Raw genomic sequence first — 19,983 nt, forward strand, 5'->3', positions numbered from 1 at the left:
CAGCTTTCCGGGGTGCCCTGGCCGGGGGCTGGTGGCCTAGTGGTTTGGGCCCTCGGCTTCCCCGGGAGACGTGGATCGGAACGGAACTGGCCTTTCCGTTTTGCGCTGTGTGTCGGTGTTCAGAATTGGGAAGTCGCTCCGGAGAGTAGGGGGTCCTTGCTCTAGGATCCTCCAGGGCTCGCCCCGCCCAACTGTGGCTTTGGAGTTCCCCGCAAGAGTCTCTCCCAGCCCTACCTGGAGATGCTGCCAGGGATTGAACCTGAGACCTTCTGCATGCAAAAGGCCCCCACCTCCAAGCATATGAAGGTGCCTTCCACCGAGTCAGACCGTTGGCCGATCTGGTTCAGTGTTGTCTACACTGACGGGCAGCAGCTCCCCAAGATTTTTTGCAGGGGTTTTCCCCAGCCCGACCTGGAGATGCTGCCAGGGACTGAAACTAGAACCCTCTGAGCTACAGCCCCACCCCCAAACATATGAAGCTGCCTTCTACTGAGTCCAGCCCTTGATCCATCTAGCTCAGGATTGTCTACTCTGACTGGCAGCAGCTCTCCACGGTTTCAGGCAGGCATCTCTGCCTGGAGACGCTGCTGGGGAGTGAACCCGGGGCTGTCTTCATGTAGCTCTGCTGCTGAGCCACAGCCCCAAATCCCAGGAAGCTGCTGCCTGCAGTATCAGACCGTGAATCCGTCTCGCTCAGCATTGTCCACACTGACTGGCAGCAGCTTCTCCAAGATTGCAGGCAGGAGTCTCTCTCAGTCCTGTCTTGGAGATGCTGCCAGGGAGGGAACTGGGAACCTAGATGCTCTTCCCAGAACTGCTCCATCCCCTGAGGGGAATCTCTTACGGTGCTCATACATGAGGTCTCTCATTCAAATGCAACCAGGGCGGACCCTGCTTAGCTAAGGGAACAAGTCATGCTTGCTACCACAAGACCAGCTCTCCTCTCCTGAAAGAACTCTGCACAAGCTCAAATATATATATACTATTTATTTCATGTACATCCCCCCACTTTCCTATTTATTTATAAGAAAGAAATTTCTTTATAACCTTTGGTGCCCCGTCCCAGGGGCGCACCCTGGTGCCGCCCCGAAAAGCAAATGAAGAGACCCAAATCTGTCACTTTAACCTTCTCCCCTCCCCACATTTTGGCGTCTTCATCCCATTGGATTTCCAGCATTCCCAATGTTTTGATCTTCTTTTGATTTCTCTCGTTGTATTGCCCAGGGATGTGGGTTTGGGGTGGCACAGAAACATGTCCAGTAAATAAATAAACGTGCAGTTCACGTAACGGCCGAGAACGCTGTGTCTCACTCAACCTGACCCATCTCGTCCCTCTCGTCCAGATTTCCAGAGGATGCAGGACATTCCCGAGGAGGTTGAGAGCAGCCAGGAACTGAACGTCGGGGACGGCGGCTCATCAGACAGTTAGATGGTGTGGGCGGACCAGCCCCACGCCCCCCGAACCGAGCCGACGGCCACCTTTTCTCCAATCAAAGCCACACCGTGGATCTTCAGGGACCTGAAAAGGCCGCACCAGACTAACTGTGGGTTGGACTGTGGGTGGGTGAGAGGGCGAGCGGCTGGAAAACCACGTCCTGAGAGAGCAAGGGGAGGGACGGGGGATCGGGGTCACAGCTCCGCCTGGGGACCGTGACTCGACCGTGGCCTTTGTCATTTCTCTTTGACGGACGGTGGCTTGGGGATCTTTTTTGTGGTCACCCTTCAGGTTCTCTTCCTCAGTTCAGGGTGGCAGGGACAGGGCGAGGGAGATCGGGTGCCCGGAGTGTTGTGAGTCCTGGCATACCGCCGATTTAAAAAGACAAACACACACCCCCATCTCTCTGCCCTGTGTTTTTTATGCAATTTAAATGTATTTATTTCGGGAACAGGAGGAAGCTGCCTCCTCCTTCTGAAGGATCAGTTTAAATTATTGTGACTATGATGATGTTGCTTTTTTTCTTGGGACTCTGAAATGTAGGGCAGAAAAGAATGAGGGGACCCTAGAGTTACCTCTCCATCTTGAAACGGGCAGAACGGAGGTCTGTCAGCCAAGATGGTCCATATGAGTCCTGGTCACAGAACCCTTACACCAGGGGGTCTCAAAGACGAGTGCCCAAGTGGTGTTGGACTGCAACTCCCATCACCCCCTGGCGAGGGGTGATGGGTATTGTAGTCTAATAAAATCTAAGGTCCCGAGTTTGAGAATCCCTGCCTTACACTATACACGAGCCAACACTAGCTGGGCTTGTGTGCCTGGTGCATGGGTGGATGTTAACCCTCTGAGCTGCTTCATTCATTTAGGTGAGGAAGGGTTTCCACTTCGGAATCCCTTGTCCCTCCGGCTGATCTGCTCGAGAAATTTCGACACAGTCTTCCCCTAACCCCCCAACATCCTAGTTTAAGGGAATGTCTTAACATGAGGTGTCCAATCTGGGGCATTCCAGTTGCCATTGGGCTACAACTCCCATCACCCCCTGCTGTGGCGTGTTGCGGCAGGGGGCGATGGGAGGTGTAGTCCAACAAGAGACCACCCCATATCACACATGATTACACATTCATAAATGGATGTCACACTAGTTCACGGCAGAACTAGTTGTTGGGAGTTGATCAGTGTTGTTGAGGGATTTGAGCTGTTTCGAGGCAGGACTCTCGGCCCGTAACGTGAAACGTAAGTTAAACCGGTTTAAGTGTAACAGGTGAAACGGCAATCACGAAACAGGATTAAGTGTGTATTGCTAAGATGCCTATTTGTATCCTAGTCATCGCTGGAGTTCCAACTGGAATAAGGCACACAGCCGCTGAAATCTTTATAACTGGTAAGGCTACTAAAAGTGAGACTTCACCCATGGTATGAAACCATGGGACACTTTAATGTAATTGTAAGCCGTGGGGAGAATGGTTAGTAAGAAAAGAACAAACATCTGCCTTGTGTTATAGCAGCGGTGGCCAACCTGAGGTTTTCTGGTTTGACTCCAACCCCCATCACCCCCTGCTGCGATGACCATTGCAACGGGGAGTGATGGGAGTTGTAGTCCAGCCTGAGAGTCTTTAGCCAGTGGTAGGCAGCCTTGGTTCTCCGGCTGCTGTTGAACTACAATTCCCACCATCCCCAGCTGTAATGACCATTGCGGCAGGAGATGATGGGAGTTGTAGTGCAAAAGATGGAGAGTCTCATGTTGGCTACCAGTGCCATTATGGGACTGCAGTCCTTAATGAGCCCTCCAAAGGCAGCCTCCAGTTGGGATTTGTGGAACGCGTTGCAGACACCGCCCCCTAGCAGGTGGCTGCCAGAATGACAGACTTCCTGATCGTAGTTTCGGCCTCTTATGTTACTAGAATGAGGAGCAGGGTTGCTCCCCCTGCCCTGTTCCCACTTGGAGTTAAAAAGCCTGCAAAACCAGAAAAGTGTTGCCAGTAAAAGAATTCTATCTCGGCTTACAAAAGAGCCAAATTAATAATATATATATATATATATATATATATATATATATATATATATATATATATATATATTATTAATTTGGCTCTTTTGTAAGCCGAGATAGAATTCTTTTACTGGCAACACTTTTCTGGTTTTGCAGGCTTTTCTGGTTTTGCAGGCTTTTCTGGTTTTGCAGGTGATGTCCATATATATGTTGGTGATGTCCATATATATATATATGAGCGGGGAGATCTGAGGGCCTCTGTCTGGACCCCCAGTGTGGAAATAGGTGATGTCCATCACCTTTTGCAGAACTCAAGAACTGGGGATTATTGTCTGCTGCAAGAGAAAGTTAAAAAAAAAATTAAAAAATGCATTTTTGTTGTTGAAAAATTCTGTGTAGTGATTTTCTTTTTGTACCAAAGCTGGAGGGTCCACCCACCCCCGTTTTTAAAGATACCTGTCAGGGGAGAAATGTTATAATCCAGAGATTAGAAAGGATGTTTAGGGGGGGTGTCCTGATCCCAGCTTGATCATAAGGCAGGCAAATTCGAGAACCTCATTCATAAGAGAAACTATGGAGGAGAATGGAGTTCCGGATTGTTTGAACAGTGTACACACATAACTTTCGGACTCATTGGGCTCCTGCAGGTGCTTTTTATGAATTAAGAGGGGGAAATGCTGTTTCAGTGGGGAACGTGTTTTCACCGGAGAAGTTCCCGCTGGCTTCGGATCCATCTTGACGAACCCATGCGCAGGTTGCCTCCCGAGCAAAGAAACATCAGAGCAAAATGTCTGCCAAGTACAATTTGAAAGGAGGGAAGGAGTTTTCAGATTATGGAAAATCCACTTCCCCTCCACGTCTTTTAAAAAATGAGAAGGAACAATTTCTTGCCATTTCTCTCCAGATCTCTGAGCCACTTTGGGGGAAATGATCCATTTTGGACAATGGAGGTTATATTACCTTCCCCTCCTCAGATGATGACAAAAAGATCTTTCAGCTGTGATGAATGTTTTTTTTGTGGTGGTTGTTTAAACCCACACCATCCTAGAAAGAGAGAGACATTTTTAAAAACTGTAATTTTAAAGCAAGAAATCCTCTGCTGACCACAGCACCGCTTAAGAGAAAAGAGGGCCCACTACGAAGGACTTTTCCCTTTTTAAATTAACGCTCAAGACTGATTTATATATATATATATATATATGAAGAGAAAAATGGTTTATTGTTTATTGTTGATTTAACTTGTAAAAAAAAAAGTTAATTAAAATTTTCAGAACCAAAAATGAGTCCCTGTTTCTTGAAGGGTGAGTACTATATTTACCCAACTAGGTTTCCCCCCCAAGTTCTTTGATGTTAGAATGGTGGAGGGGGGGAGGAATCATCTAAAATTCTGGGTCCTCTTCCTTTGGGGTAAATAGTATAACCTTTTATTTTAACACATATATTTTTAAGGGGGTTGTCTTCATCTCAGTGTTGTCTTCTATTTGGGTAAATACGGTAGAAAGGATGGAGGTCCTCAAAGAGAAGAAAAGCTGGATATTTTTGACTTGGTCTACCTCCGTCTTATCTGGATTCAGTCTCAGTTTATTATCCCTCATCATTTATTATCCAAAGTATTTCCTTTTGTTGGGCCTAAATTTCCTGGCCTTCAGTCTCATGGGATGACCCCTGGTTCTAGTGTTGGAAGAGAGGGAGAAACATTTCTCTCTGTCCACTTTTCTCCACACCATGAATAACCAATCATGTCTCCCCATATTCACCTCTCTTCCGAACTAAAAAGCCCCAGATGCTGTAGCCTTGCCTCATGAAGAAGGTGCTCCAGACCCCTGATCAACTTAGTTGCCTTCTTCTGCACCTTTTCCAGTTCTACAATGATCTTCTTAAGATACGGTGAGCAGAACTATACGCAGAATTCCAAATGTGGTTGCACTATAGATTTGTATAAGGGCATTATAATATTAGCAGTTTTATTTCCAATCCCCTTCCTAATGATCCCTAGCATGGAATTGGCCTTTTTCACAGCTGTCACGCGGATGATACCACTCTGATAGCTGAGAATGCAGGTGATCACTACGACTAAATGTAAAGAAGACTGAACTAATGTCAACAGGTACAGCAACCAGCTTCAGAATTGACAATGAAGACAACTGAAGTGGTGGAGAGCTTCTGCCTTTTAGGATCAACAGTCGAGGATCCAGCAGTGAAGAAATACGCCGCAGACTAGCACTTGGTAGGGTTGCAACGAAGGCCTTGGAAAGGATATTGAGATGCTGTGACATGTCTATATCTACAAAGATTAGAATCGTTCAGACATGGTTTTCCCCGTGACACTCTATGGATACGAAAGTTGGACTTTGAAGAAGCAAGACATAAAAAGTATTGGCGCTTTTGAATAATGGTGCAGAAGACTTCTGAAGATACCATGGACAGCCAGGAAGACAAACCAATGGATCATAGAACAAATCCATCCAGAATTTTCACTCGAGGTACAAATGACCAGGCTCAGACTATCATACGTTGGACACATTATGCGAAGACCCAACTCCCTTGAGAAGTCCATCATGCTGGGGAAAATTGAAGGCAAAGGAAGAAGAGGACAACCAGCAGCAAGGTGGATGGACGTGATGACGACAGCAATGAATGCACCACTGAGAGACCTTCAAGGCCAACTGGAAGACGGATCATCCTGGAGATAATCTATCTAAGTGGTCGCTAAAGGTCGACACCGACTTGACGGTACTTTGTCAATCAGTCATCAGTCACGCATTGAGTCAACACTTTCAACGAGCAGTCCATAAGATCTTTCTCCTGGTCAGTCACTGACAACTCAGATCCCATCAGTGTATATATGAAGTTAGGGGTTTTTGCCCCAATATGCATCACTTTACACTTGCTTACACTGAACCCTAACCTCACACACCACTCACAAAGATGTGAGCTTCAACACACCTTGCACCATGAGCTCAGTAGTGGTTAGAGTGTTGGACTAGGACCTCGGAGACCTAAGTTCAAATCCCCGTTCAGCCATGAAACTCACTGAATGACTCTGGGGCAGTCTCTTCTCTCCCAGACAAACCTACCTCATAGGGCTGTTGTGAGGATAAACATAACCATTGATTGATTGATTATTTGATTTATATACCACCCTTCCAAAATGGCTCAGGGCAGTTTACAGCACAATTAAAACAAGTTAACAATTAAAATCAAACTATTAAAACACAATAAAACCAATTAAACAGCTAAAAACCCTGGAAACCAGGGCAACAATTTTAAAAAGTTAAAACAGTTAGTACACACACCGCTCGGCTCCTTTGGGAGGAAAGTAGGATATAAATTTATTTAATTTAAAGTACAAGATTTTGTATTTAGATGCAAAAATAAACCATCAAATCAACTTGATTATGGTCTCCGACCTGCCATATCACATAACACTACCCAGCTTCATAACTTTGCAAATACTATGCCACAATCAGACTTTAATACAATCATGATTTATCCTTGATTAATTAACTCCTATCTTCTTTTATATACAGCAGCACAAAACCTAGCAGCATTAGATGTAACTCTTGAGTATTTCTTTCGAGGAGAGAGGAGAGGAGATAATGCAAATAAATATCAGAGAGGAGTCAATGCAAATACAATTTATTTACCACCCCCCTCCAAAAAGGTAGGTCTGAGACAGACTCCTGACTATATTTGAGCACTGTAAGAGTTTCCCTGCAGAATCTTGGACATCCCCAGGTAAGGCTGGGAAAGACTCCTGCCTGAAACCTGGGAGAGTTGCTGCCAGTCAGTGCAGGCAATACTGAGCTAGATGGATTAATGGTCTGACTCAGTAGGCAGCAATTTCCTAAAGAGTTGGGCTGTGCCTCAGTGGCAGAGCATTTGCTTTGCAGGCAGAAAATCCGAGGTTCCCTGCCTGGCAGCCTCTCCAGGTAAGGCTGGGAGCGACTCCTGCCCGAGACCTTGGAGAGTTGCTGCCAGTCAGTGTAGACAAGGCTGGCCTGTGTTAAACCAACTGCCAGGTCCCTTTTAAATAGAAAAGTGTGTCATGTGACCCAGTGATGTCAAAAGTCACTGAGGTCATAATAAATGATTGTTTCCCACCTGGACTCTTCCTGATTCAGTTTTCACCTGTAGGGGCAGATTTTCTTTTAAAAAAAAAAAATTACAGAAACGGTGCAAAGATTTCGTATGTAACCAATGGAGCAACCGCCCCTCCACCGAAAATATGCTTGGCCAGAATGTGCGGACAGGATGCGTCCCAACAGGCCAATCTGGGTACAGTGCGAGTATGACTCAAAGCATCTGTTCTCTGTCGTTCCTTTTGCAAGGCATGTTTGTCTACATTGCATGTTTTAATGTGGTTTTAATCCAGTTTAACCAGGATGGGTCCCGGTCAAGGGAACCTTGGGAACTGCGGTTTTTTAAAGGGCACTAAAAGGACCTCTAACTGTAGTTTTTTAAAGGTCTCTAAGAAAGCCCTCTAACAAAGAAAGAAAGGATCCTGTCCCTTACAGAACCAAGATGTGTCCCAATCAAGGGAACCTTGGGAACTGCGGTTTTTTAAAGGTCACTAAAAGGACCTCTAACTGTAGCTTTTTAAAGGTCTCTTAACAAAGAAAGAAAGGATCTTGTCCCATACAGAATGTAAATGCAGTTAGACCTATTCAAAACTGGTTTAAAAGCAATGGAAGTCAGAATTGTTCCTTCATTAAAAAGAAAATGGATCTGGTTATGAAAACAAATCAACTTTCCGAACGGCTCCCAAAACTAACCAGGCACGGCTTGAATAAGAATTTAGGATCCTGCCTTATGCTGAGTTCCATCTAGTTTAGGATTGCTCAACTTCAGTCCTCCTGCAGATGTTGGCCTACAACTCCCATAATCCCTGGCTATTGGCCATTTTGGCGGGGGATGATGGGAGTTGTCGTCCAAAAACACCTGGGACTTTTACACACAGCAGGCTTTACTGTGAGTTTACTGGGAGGCTTTACTGCAAACTGGAAGTTGTCCAAAAACCCCGACACAAATAGTGGAAATTTTTTTTACCCCCGGATATAAATTGGGCTAAACTCTAATGTGCAGTGAAAACCCCGAATTGTGTGTGAACTGCTCCCTGATCACCCGCGGAGACTTTGGGGTAAATCTGGTGGATATGTGAACGCACTCCCTCCATTCCCAAGGAGATGGGAATTTTTAAAACCCCTGTGAAAAACTTCCAGGAGGGCTGAATTTAAGCAGCCCTGGTCTACACTGAATGACAACAGTTCTTAAGGTTTCAGGCAGGAGTCTGAACAGTCTGGACAGTTTTTGCAGAAAAGATCGAAGTTTTGCAGAACATATTGGAAATGTTATTGGGGGTGTCCTTTTTACAAAGTGTTGTGTGTGTTTTTTAACTTCCATGTCTCCATGCTTTATGGTTGCTCCCGTGGAAGGCTGTTAGCTGAAATGCGTTGGGCTTATTCAAGATTACAGGCATCTTGATCTTTGATTGTTTTCTTTTTTGTTGGTGCCTACAGGATGCTTCCTGAGGTTTTTTTTATAGTGGGGCTGAGCCCATGTTTCTGGAGTGTGTGAGAAACTCATCCAGGGAGATAAGTCAACACAGCTAATCCTGGCACAGCTAACCCTGGGCCAACTCCAGGTATCTCCCTGTAATCAGCTGCCACCTCTGGTTTTTTATAGTGGGGCTGAGCACAAGCTTTTGGAGTGTGTGAGGAACCCATCCGGGGAGATAAGTCAACACAGCTAACCCTGGCACTGCTAACCGTGGGCCAACTCTGGGTGTCTCCCTGTAATCAGCTGCCACCTCCAGTTTTTTATAGTGGTGCTGAGCCCGAGGTTCTGGAGTGTGTGAGAAACCCATCTGGGGAGATAAGTCAACACAGCTAACCCTGGCACTGCTAACCCTGGGCCAACTCCAGGTAATCAGCTGCCACCTCCAGTTTTTAATAGTCGGGCTGAGCCCATGTTTCTGGAGTGTGTGAGAAACCCATCTGGGGAGGTAAGTCAACATGGCTAACCCTGGTACAGCTAACCCTGGGCCAACTCTGGGTGTCTCCCTGTAATCAGCTGCCACCTCCAGTTTTTTATAGTGGGGCTGAGCCCGAGGTTCTGGAGTGTGTGAGGAACCCATCCGGGGAGATAAGTCAACACAGCTAACCCTGGCACAGCTAACCCTGGGTCAACGCCGGGTGTCCCCCTCTTACCAGCTGCCGCCTCCGGTGCCCTTGGTCCCAGCCGCGCAGAGACCCCTTTCTCAGCAGGATTGGTTCCACGGACCCCTCCCCAGGCAAAAGACCCAGGCCCTGCTGTCCCAAGAAGGGGATTTCCTGGTGAGGGAGAGCCAAGGCCAGCCGGGAGGATTCGTCCTGTCAGTGATGGCCAGAGGGCAGTGCAAGCATTTTATCATCCAGTGTTCCAAGGTAAGCTGCTGGGGGCGTCTCTTCAAACCTGAGTTCCCCTCGCTCGAGGCCAGGCTGGCTGCCAAGAATGGCGCCTCTTTGCTCAGTTGGCCGGGGGATTAAAATACAAGAGAGCCTCATTTTCCACGGGTTAGGAACATAGGAAGCTGCCACATACTGAGTCAGACCCTTAGTCCATCTAGCTCAGGATTGTCTACCCAGACTGGCAGCAGCTTCTTCAAGGTTGCAAGCAGGAGTCTCTCCCAGCCCTATCTTGGAGATGCTGCCAGGGAGGGAAACTCCAGCTTGTCAGGCAGTGGTGAAATGGTGCCAAGAAGACATTTATTTCCTCTCTCTCTCTGTCTCTCAAATCTACAGCCCTTCAATTTCATTGAGTAGCCTCCAGCAAGTTCTAGTATTATGGGGGCGGGTGGGTGGTGGGGGAGCATATTCGGTCAACCATTTGGAGGACCCGATTCCTTTCTCTGTGCATTTCTGGACACGTTCTCCTCTGTATCGAATGCTGAATGTTCTCCTCTGCAGGGCAGGTACCAGCTTGAACCGTACGGGTCAAATTTCTCTAGCATCCCCCAGTTGATTAATCACCACCTACAAAGACGCCAGGGGCTGACGGGGAGAAGCCCGGTTCTCCTGCGGAATCCGGTCGTACGGGTAAGTTGGTCCTCAGGTGGTTTAGTTCATTCTTACAGACAGAGATAAAATTAATTAATTAATTAATTAAATTAAAACAGACAGAGAGGGAAGAGGGAAGAGGAGGAGGAAGAGGAAGAAACTTTAATTGTGTTTTAATAGTTTTAACTTTTAAAATGTAATTGTTGAAATGTGTTAACTTTTTTTATTGGTTGCTTTTATTCTCTTGTAAACCGCCCAGAGAACTTGCGTTTGGGGCGGTATAGAAATATGTTGAATAAATAAAAATAAACAAAGAATAATATTGATTATAAATTTATGGTTTGGTTATCCTAGACCCTTGGGAAGGGCTTGATAATTCAAGTACCAAATCCAGTCTGTAACATCGGGTAGACTGTGTGTAAATAGCACAATAAATAAATGGAACATCCAAAGACAGAGTTGTAATAATACATATCAATATGCGGAATTCTAAAAACTAGACGTTCAACACCCCCCACCTCAAACTGGCTAGGTGATCTAACCAGCAGTTTTCTAATAGTACAAGCCAGGTGTTCTCAACTGGTGGCCCTTCTGATGTTGCTGAACTACAACTCCCAGCATCCCCAGACACAATAAATTGTAACTGGGGATGATAGGAGTTGTAGTTCAGCAACATCAGGTGGGCCACCGGTTGGGAACGCCTGGTGCAATGAATAATACCGAACTTGATGATTATTTTTATTTATTATATTTGTGCACTGCCCAAACTTCTGTCTCTGGGCAGTTGGCAGCAACATAAAACAGATTAAAATGGTAATTAAAACCTGAAAGCTGAATCTGGGTGGGCTAAGCAATCTGGGAGTGAGGCTTAAAATCTGGGTGAAAAACCCAGAATTTCGGGGGGCCTGGCAAATCTATTCGGGACCCACCTCAGAGTCACTCACAGGGGGCCATCTTCATCCTCTTTATAGGCGAAGTGGGACCTCAACTACAACGATGTGATTTTGGGCGAGTTTCTGGGAAGCGTAAGTGGCACTGATTTAGATATGCTCCAGTTTATCAAGGCTGGCCCTGATTTCTGACCCCGATAACCTGTCCCTACTCCCCCCTCCCCTACTTTCATCTTTGTGGTTCCTTGATTCAGTTTCCTCCTTTGGATCTCCAGGATTTCTTTTTCCGTCCATCCGTCCTCCCTCCTTTCCTCCCTCCCCCATCTTTCTCCTCCTCTTTCTTCTTTCTCCTCTCTTCTTCTTCCTCCTCCTCCCTTCTCTTCCTCGTTCCTTTCCATCCCTCCTCGGCCATTGTGACTGTAGATGATGGGTGTTGTAGTCCAACAACATCTGGGGACCCACGGTTGGGAATGCTTCTGTTAAATGACCTCCTGATTGCTTTGTTCTTTTACCCCCCTCCCTCAACAGGGTAATTTTGGAGAGGTATACAGCGGCCGCCTAGCCTACGACAACACGCCCGTGGCTGTGAAGACCTGCCGGGGTTGTCTTGATCCAGAGACCAAGGAGAAATTTCTGATGGAGGCCAGGTCAGCAAAGCGAGATGGAGCTGTGACTCAGAAACACCAGACACCAGAGCGCGATTCATTCATTATATGTTCCATGCATGTAATACGACTCCTACAAATTAGGGATGTGCAAAAAATTCGACCGATTTGAATTCAAATGGAATTTGAACCGATTCGACTCGAAACGGCTTGCACCGTTTCAAATTGATTCGGATTTGCCTGAGCTCGGATCACGTTCAGATCGGATTCGAGTGGATTCGTTCAGATTGATTCAAATTTGCCTGAGCTCGAATCACGTTCAGATTGGATTCGAGTGAATTTGATTTGAGTCTCCGTACTCAACGGTTTCAGGCAAGAACAGAACCCCAGCAAATAAAGGGGGGGGGGACTCCTGTACAAATATCTACTGTGCATATTTTTAGCCTGGCTGCAAGCCCAGCTAAAGTCTCAGCTATTGAGACAGAAAAATGTCAGGAAACATATTGGGGGGGTGGGGGGATATCCAGCAATAGCGGCAGTCAGAACTGGTTAACCCTGCACACGATCCTTTAGCCTTCTGCAAATTTGGCTCCTTCTCTGCTAGGATTCTGAGGCAGTGCTGCCACCCAAACATCGTCCGTATCATTGGCGTCTGTGCACGGAAGCAGCCCGTCTTCATCGTCATGGAGCTGGTGACCGGTGAGTGGCAGGAGCAACCCATGGCGGTTCACCAGAGGCGTTGTGCCATGTTCATGGTGTGGGGAGACGATGGGCAGTCTTAGCCTTGGGGAGATCTGTGTTCAAATTCCTGTTCCGATCAGCTGCGAAACTCACACAGGGTTCTTGGGGGACACGCCACACTCGGTCAGCTTAGCCTACCTCGTAGGGCTGTTGTGAGAGTAACCTTGGCTCTCACCAGAGAAGCTACCTTGAGATGAGAAATGCAGCTTCCCTCACAATAAATTGCCCAAAGATTATCTCAGGGTTACCATGCAGTCTGTGGGGAGGAGAGCTGGTGGTTGGGGTTCCCCTTTGCTAAGGAGAATGGTTTGAATTGCTCCCCTTGCTAAGCAGAGCACACTCTGGTTTGCATTTGAATGGGAGACTAAATGCTATTTTTAACATAGGGACCTGCCTTATACTGAGTCAGGCCATTGGTCCATCTAGCTCAATATTGTCTACCCAGACTGGCAGCGGCTTCTCCAAGGTTATAGGAAGGAGTCTCTTTCAGCCCTATCTTGGAGATGCTGCCAGGGAGCGAACTTGGGACCTTCTGTATGCAGGCGCTCTTCCCAGAGTGGACCCTAAGGGGGATATCTTCCCGTGCTCACACATGTGGTCTCCCATCCAAATGCAAACCAGGGCAGACCCTGCTTAGCAAAGGGGGCAATTCATGCCTGCTCCCCGAAGACCAGCTCTCCTGTTAGGTTCTGTAACAGGAATTCCAGCTATATGGCCCAGTGAGTGGTAAAACACCAACTCCAGCAAAAGGAAAATCCAGCTGCGGCTTTTCCTTTGCCTGCCCAGGTGGAGATTTATTGTCCTTCCTGCGTGTGGAAGGGAGACGGCTCTGGACGCAGGATCTCCTCCGCTTCGCAGCCCAGGCCGCGGCAGGCATGGCTTATCTGGAGAGCAACCGCTGCATCCACAGGTACGAAGCTGATGCACTGGGACGGTAACGCTGTAAGTGCATCGCTTTTTCATTCCTCATAATAATGATGATGATGATGATGATGATGAATACACTATCCTTGAAATTTCATTACTGACTTAATAGCTGGCGTGAGGATTTATTGGTGTGGGTGTGGGTGTTATTCTTTTATGAAGGATGACTGAATTCCTTTAAATATCGACATCAGCCTCTTGCCGTTATTTTTTTGTTTTAAGGGATAGGATCTTTGGGCCTCTGCTGGCAGTATGGTCGGCAGAAACGCAACAGGTGTCGCTTTATTCCAGTCCTGCATCTCCATGATAGGGAAACGACACCTGTTGAATATATGGGTCCTGCATTTCAGCTGCATGCATGGAGCTTCTGTCCATTAAGGCTTCAAACAGCCTGAGCCTCGTGTAACTTCTCCGGCCTTTCAAATTTGCTGAGGCTGTTTGGCTTTGAGTTTATTCTTGCAGTGTGGGTGTCTGCAGGGTCTTTTTGGTGTTGAACCCTCAAAATTCCCAAAGAGAGTTCCTTCCACCAAAAAGGAAAGACTCACCCTTTTTTCTTTCCTTTTCTCCATCTTTCTTTCTTTCTCTCTCTCTCTCTCTCAATTCCATCTTTTTCTTTCTCTCTTCTCTTTCCTTTTCTCATCCCTCTTTATTTATTTATTTCTCTTTCCAATCCATCCATCCATCTCTTTCTTTCTTACTTTCTCCTTCCAATCCATCCATCTTTCTTTCTTTCTATCTTTCTTTCTCTTTCTCTTTCCAATCCATCTATCCTTCTCTTTCTTTCTTTCTTTCTTTCTTTCTTTCTTTCTTTCTTTCTTTCTTTCTTTCTTTCTTTCTCCTTCCAAGCCATCTTTCTTTCTTTTTCTTTCTCCTTCCAATCCATCCTTCTCTCTTTCTTTTTCTCTCTTTCTTTCTCCCCACCCACGCCCCCCCCCCCCGCCGCCATTTTTCTTGGAATGCCTTTTCAGCTGCTGTGGTTGATATGGCATGTTTTGATTGTTGCTCCCATTTGTGTGTGTTTCTGTGTGTTTATTGCTTAATTAAAGGATCTGTCTCATGTATTTGCTTGTGTGGCCTTTGGCCACTGTAGAACAGGGAAATACATTTTCAGCTTGCAGAACAGCATACAATATAGACATTAAAACAGTTATAAAATGTCGCATGAAGAAGCTTCCAAGAAATCATCCCGTGATGATTGGTGGGGCAGAAAGCAGAAGTTTAGCAGTCATGGTCAATCTATTACTACTACCAGCACAGTGCAGGGGTGAAAGTGCTGGACTTGGGACTGAGGAGACCCGAGTTCAAATCCTCATTAAGCCGTTAACCTCACCGGGTGACTCTGGGCCAGTCACTCCTCTCTCAGCTCAACCTACCTCTCAGGGTTGTTGTGAAGATAAATGTAACTATGTGCTCCTTGGAGGAAGAGTGGAATAGAAATGCAATCAATCAATCAATCAATCAATCAGTACTACTATTTATATACCACTTTTCAACGAAAGCTCTCAAAGAGGTTTATGATGGAGAAGGAGAAGGAGATAATTCCCCTGTCCCCAAATGGCTCATAGTCTAACAAGAAACCCAAGGGAGACACCAGCAACAGACCCTGGAAAGAGGCTGTGCTGGGGCCGGATAGGGCCAGCTGTTCTCCCCCTGCTAAATGCAAGAGAATCACCATGTTGAAAGGTGCGTCTTTGCCTAGTTACCAGGGGCAATGTTAAGCAGTTCAGTAAATGTTTCTACCCTTGTTGTTTAACTTTAACAACAATCAATCTTGCCTCCCCACCCCTGCCCCCCACCCCCCAATTAGATTATTGCTTTAGACCAGGGGTTTTGATTAATATGCAGAATTGCTTTTTTATGTGCAGATCATCCCAGTGTATGACCCACGGAGTTTCAAGAGGAAATTGGCTCCGCCCCCTGAGCTGCCGTGTTGCACCTGGCTCCGCCCCCCGAGCCACTGTGTTGCGCCTGGCTCCGCCCCAGCTACAATATTGAACCCAGTTCCTGCTGGTGGGCCTAAAACTCAAGCCCCAAAGAGAAACAGATCCTGCAGGCTTATAGCCTGCCCATCTCCTGCTCTACACGACTGTAACAAGTTGGTTCCCAAAACACTAAGCCACCTTTTGGGGCATCCAGCACAAGAGAGTTCTTTAATTAAGTCACTTCTTTTGCTCCTGTCAGCAAGGAGAAATAAACGGGTGTGCTCTCCTTGGAGGGAGGATTTCAGACAGAGTCTGAACCACTGTCTCTCAGGGATACTTGGGGTTGGACTAAATGACCTCGGGTTGTCCCTCCAGCTCTGATGTTCTATGATCCAGTCCAGCCGGGGACAACCAAAACCAGTCCTCACCCCAGCATAGACCCCAGGACCCTCCTGCGAACCATCCACACCCTCTCTGTGCCCCAGATTTCAAATGAACATTGCCCACTCTAACTGAAGCGATACCCAGAAATTTTGATCCCCCCCATCTATTTCTCCCCCCCCGCCAATATTTTCCCACTCATTTGGGGACCCATCTCCAAGAAGAGAGCTTATATTGTGGGAGCAAGGATAAATTTCCCCCTTTGCTAAGCTGGGTTCACCCTGGTTTGCATTTGAATGGGAGACATATGTGAGCCCTGTAAGATATTCCCCTTAAGGGATGGAGCCACTCTGGGAAGAGCATCTAGGTTCCAAGTTCCCTCCCTGGCAGCATCTCCAAGATAAGACTGAGAGAGACTCCTGCCTGCAACCCTGGAGAAGCCGCTGCCAGTCTGTGCAGGCAATACTGAGTTAGATGGAGCAAGGGTCAGACTCAGTTTGTGGCAGCTTCCTGTGTTGCTATGTCCCAGAGCATCCAAGCCAGTCCTGGAGGATTAGTAACCCCTCTTTCTAATGCTTTGGCAGGGATTTGGCCGCCCGGAACTGTCTGGTGGGGGAAGGCAACGTCCTCAAGATCAGCGACTTTGGGATCTACCAGCATCAGGCGGACAGCGGTGTCTACTCTTCCAGGGAAGGCCTGAAGCATATCCCCATCAAGTGGACAGCTCCCGAGGCCTTGAAATACGGTCCGTGGCACCCTGGGCTTTGGGCCTGAGACAGGGCCCTGTGGGGTTGGCGATGGGAAATCCCCTAGGAATATATAGGAAGCTGCTATATACTGAGTCGGACCATAGGTCCATCTACCTGGAGATGCTGCCAGGGATTGAACCTGGGACCTCCTGAATTCAAAGCTGATGCTCCGCCCCCAAGCTATAGGAAGACAGAAAGCTGCCATCTCCTGAGTCAGGCCATTGGTCCATCCGGCTCAGAATTGTCAGCACTGACTGGCAGCAGCTCTCCAAGGTTGCAGGCAGGAGTCCCTCCCAGCCCTATCTTGGAGATGCTGCCAGGGAGGGAATTGGGAACCTTCTGCATGCTAGCTTGCAGCTGCTCTTCCCTGCTCCATCCCCTAAGGGGAATATCTTACCATACTCACATGCCATTGCCCATCCAAATGCAAACCAGGACATGCCCTGCTTAGCAAAGGGGACAATTCCTGATTGCCACCACAGGACTGGCTTCTCTTGGGTTAATATGTTTAAAATAGATTCGATGAGAGCCAGTGTGGTGTAGTGGCTAGAGTGCTGGACTAGGACCGGGGAGACCCGAGTTCAAATCCCCATCCAGCCATGAGACTTGCTGGGTGACTCTGGGCCAGTCACTTCTCTCTCAGCCTCACCTACTTCACAGGGTGAGGAGAAACTTAGGTATGTAGTACACCGTTCTGGGCTCCTGGGAGGAAGAGCGGGATATAAAATAAAATAATAATAAAAAATAATAAATAATTCAGGATACCATATAAATGCATGCATTCAGAAGGTCCCAAGTTCCCTCCCTGGCAGCATCTCCAGATAGGGCTGAGAGAGACTCCTGCCTGCAACCTCGGAGAAGCCGCTGCCAGTCTGGGTAGACAATACTGAGCTAGATGGACCAAGGGTCAGACTCAGTAGAAGGCAGCTTCCTATGATCCTAATATACTACAGCAATCAAAGCACCCTCTCCTGTTGTTAACCTCCATAGAACAGGTGTGATCCCGAGTTGAAGGTGTCGGCTCATTGAAAGAGTCAACTCAATGTGGGGCAGCTGTGAAAAAGGCCATTCTCCAGTGAGTAACTCTCAAAGGTTTGGGGCCCTTGCTCTAACGGCTGGCTGCTTGGTTTCCTCCACCTTGGCAGGCCGCTATTCAACTGAGAGTGATGTCTGGAGCTATGGAGTTCTGCTGTGGGAGATCTTCAGCTTGGGGGGCACGCCCTACCGTGGGCTGTCGAATCAGCAGGTGGTCAGCCAGGTGGAAAGAGGTGAGGAGAGGTGTGAGGGGAGAACAGCACAGTCATGCAAGCCTTGAAGTCTCCTTTCTACAGAGCAACAGGGCTGCTGCCTACTGAGTCAGGCCATTGCGCCGGTTGGGCACTGACTGGCAGCACCACTCCAAGGCCAGGCAGGAAAAGGAGTCTTTCCCAGCGCCTGTTCTCTGTGAGGTCCTTTTGCTGCTAGAGACCTAACAATACAACTCCATGTACTTATAGTTGCATTTCTGTCTGACCGTAGGCCCATCTCATCCAGCATCCTGTTTCCCACAGTGGCCCACCAGATGCCTCTAGGCGGCCCTCAGACCAGGAGAGGAAGGCGTGGCCTCTCTCCTGCCATTGCTCCCCTGCCATGGGTATTCAGAAGGGTCCTACCTCTGAGCCTGGAGGTGGCCACTAGCCATCAAGACTAGTAGCCACGGATAGACCTCGTCCTCCACGGATTTGTCTAAGCCCCCTTTTAAAGCCACCCAAGGTGGGGTGGGTGGCATCACCCCGTCCTGTGGCAGAGAGTTCCGCAGGTGAATTATAAGACTTATAACTCTAACTACTGCCCCACTCTGGCTGGCCCTGCAGGAACTTGATCGCAGGTTTGTCTAACGCCCACCCCTCTTTCTTTCTCTCCCTTTCTCTTTTTCCGGAGGACAGGCTTCCGCATGCGGGCCCCCCAGCACTGCCCCATGGATGTCTACGACGTGATGCTGAGATGCTGGGACCGCACCCCCCGTCTCCGTCCGAGGTTCTCCGCCATCCACAGGGAGATGATGCAGCTCTCCTGGGACTCTGAATGACCGTGGAGGTGGGGACCCTAACCTGAGCCCTGATAAATCTCTCTAAAACTGCCCGTGCGTCCTTTTCCTTGTCGATCAACGTATCTTGTCTGTCTCGGGGATACAAACTTTTGCCGCTCTTTGGGGCCAGCCCATGATACTTTGCTGGTGTGGAAGGGAGAAATGAGGCTTGCTTTAATTTTTATAAAATTTTAAATTTAAATTTTATAAAAATTTAATTTTTATTTTAATGCTTTAATTTTTTTTTAAGTATACATGTCCATCTGTCTGAGAAGAAAGGAAACTAGACGTGGGCTCTGTGTGTGTGTGTGTGTGTGTGTGTGGCCATGTGGCCAAAGGAAATTGTGGTATTTTTCAAGCAGTGTGAAATGTGTGTTTGCAGGTCCTACCTGCAAATAAACTCTTGAGATTCAAAACCTCCCTCCCCCACGCCCTAACTAAATTGATCTTTTTAAACAGCTTGGTGTAGTGGTTAGAGTGCTGGACTAGGACCGGAGAGACCCGAGTTCAAATCCCCATTCAGCCAGGAGACTTGCTGGGTGACTCTGGGCCAGTCACTTCTCTCTCAGCCTAGCCTACTTCACAGGGTTGTTGTGAGGAGAAACCTAAGTATGTAGTACACACTCTGGGCTCCTTGGAGGAAGAGAGGGGTATTAAAAAAAGAATAATAAATGTAAAAAATGTAAACCCCCGTCCTGCATGGGGTGAGGAAGAGAGGGCTGAGGTTGCAATACAGAGGTTGGGAGCAGGAGAGAAAGAGAGAAATGCTACATTCCACACCCTGAACCAGCCTAAAGAGAAGGATTCCTTGACACACACAGCCAACCAAGGGGTGAATTTAGCACGAAATCAGCACTAAATAGCCAGGCCAGCTGCTAAATGCTGGTGTGAATGAGGGAGATCTTGACTGGGGCAGGTAAACCGCTTTATAGATGGAGGAACATCAGGAGCTGCCTTCTACTGAGTCAGACCCTTGGTCCTTCGAGCTCAGGGTTGTCTACCCAGACTGGCAGCGGCTTCTCCAAGGTTGCAGGCAGGAGTCTCTCTCAGCCCTATCTTGGAGATGCTGCCAGGGAGGGAACTTGAAACCTTCTGCTCCTCCCTGAGTGGCTCCATCCCTTAAAGGGAATATCTTTCAGTGCTCACACTTCAAGTCTCCCTTTCATATTCAACCAGGGCAGACCCTGCTTAGCTAAGGGGACAATTCATGCTTGCTACCACAAGGCCAGCTCTTTTCTCGT

At 47.6% G+C, this 19,983-nt stretch overlaps 2 protein-coding genes across 11 annotated transcripts in view; both read left to right on the forward strand.

Moving 5' to 3' along the window:
* The window catches only part of ARHGEF2 (Rho/Rac guanine nucleotide exchange factor 2), a 126,881-nt gene extending 124,939 nt beyond the window's left edge, over positions 1–1,942 (forward strand). For all 10 annotated transcript variants that reach the window (XR_008312262.1, XM_053278424.1, XM_053278425.1 and 7 more), the window contains one exon: positions 1,344–1,942. Coding sequence is in view for 9 of the 10 variants with exons in the window: in XM_053278424.1 (XP_053134399.1) it covers positions 1,344–1,429 (86 nt within the window). In the remaining variant the exon portion in view is untranslated. The remainder of the gene's footprint in view (positions 1–1,343) is intronic.
* Positions 1,943–7,612: 5,670 nt separating this feature from the next.
* LOC128337415 (tyrosine-protein kinase Fer-like) lies at positions 7,613–19,115 on the forward strand. Its single transcript, XM_053278378.1, has 10 exons — positions 7,613–7,703; positions 9,638–9,850; positions 10,373–10,501; positions 11,434–11,487; positions 11,881–11,999; positions 12,562–12,656; positions 13,485–13,608; positions 16,510–16,670; positions 17,820–17,942; positions 18,600–19,115. The coding sequence occupies exons 1-10, from the start codon at positions 7,626–7,628 to the stop codon at positions 18,740–18,742; spliced, it is 1,239 nt and encodes a 412-aa protein (XP_053134353.1). The 5' UTR covers positions 7,613–7,625; the 3' UTR covers positions 18,743–19,115.
* Positions 19,116–19,983: the final 868 nt, after the last annotated feature.

Source organism: Hemicordylus capensis, chromosome 14 (genome assembly GCF_027244095.1).
Source record: "Hemicordylus capensis ecotype Gifberg chromosome 14, rHemCap1.1.pri, whole genome shotgun sequence".
Lineage (NCBI taxonomy): Eukaryota > Metazoa > Chordata > Lepidosauria > Squamata > Cordylidae > Hemicordylus > Hemicordylus capensis.

Bases quoted from the DNA above. Each gene is read 5' to 3' on its own strand.
- LOC128337415 (XM_053278378.1), top strand. From the start codon at position 7,626: ATGGAGCAACCGCCCCTCCACCGAAAATATGCTTGGCCAGAATGTGCG. The intron at 10,502-11,433 runs GTAAGTTGGTCC...TCCTCTTTATAG, and splicing joins TGCGGAATCCGGTCGTACGG to GCGAAGTGGGACCTCAACTA. The intron at 11,488-11,880 runs GTAAGTGGCACT...CTCCCTCAACAG, and splicing joins TGGGCGAGTTTCTGGGAAGC to GGTAATTTTGGAGAGGTATA.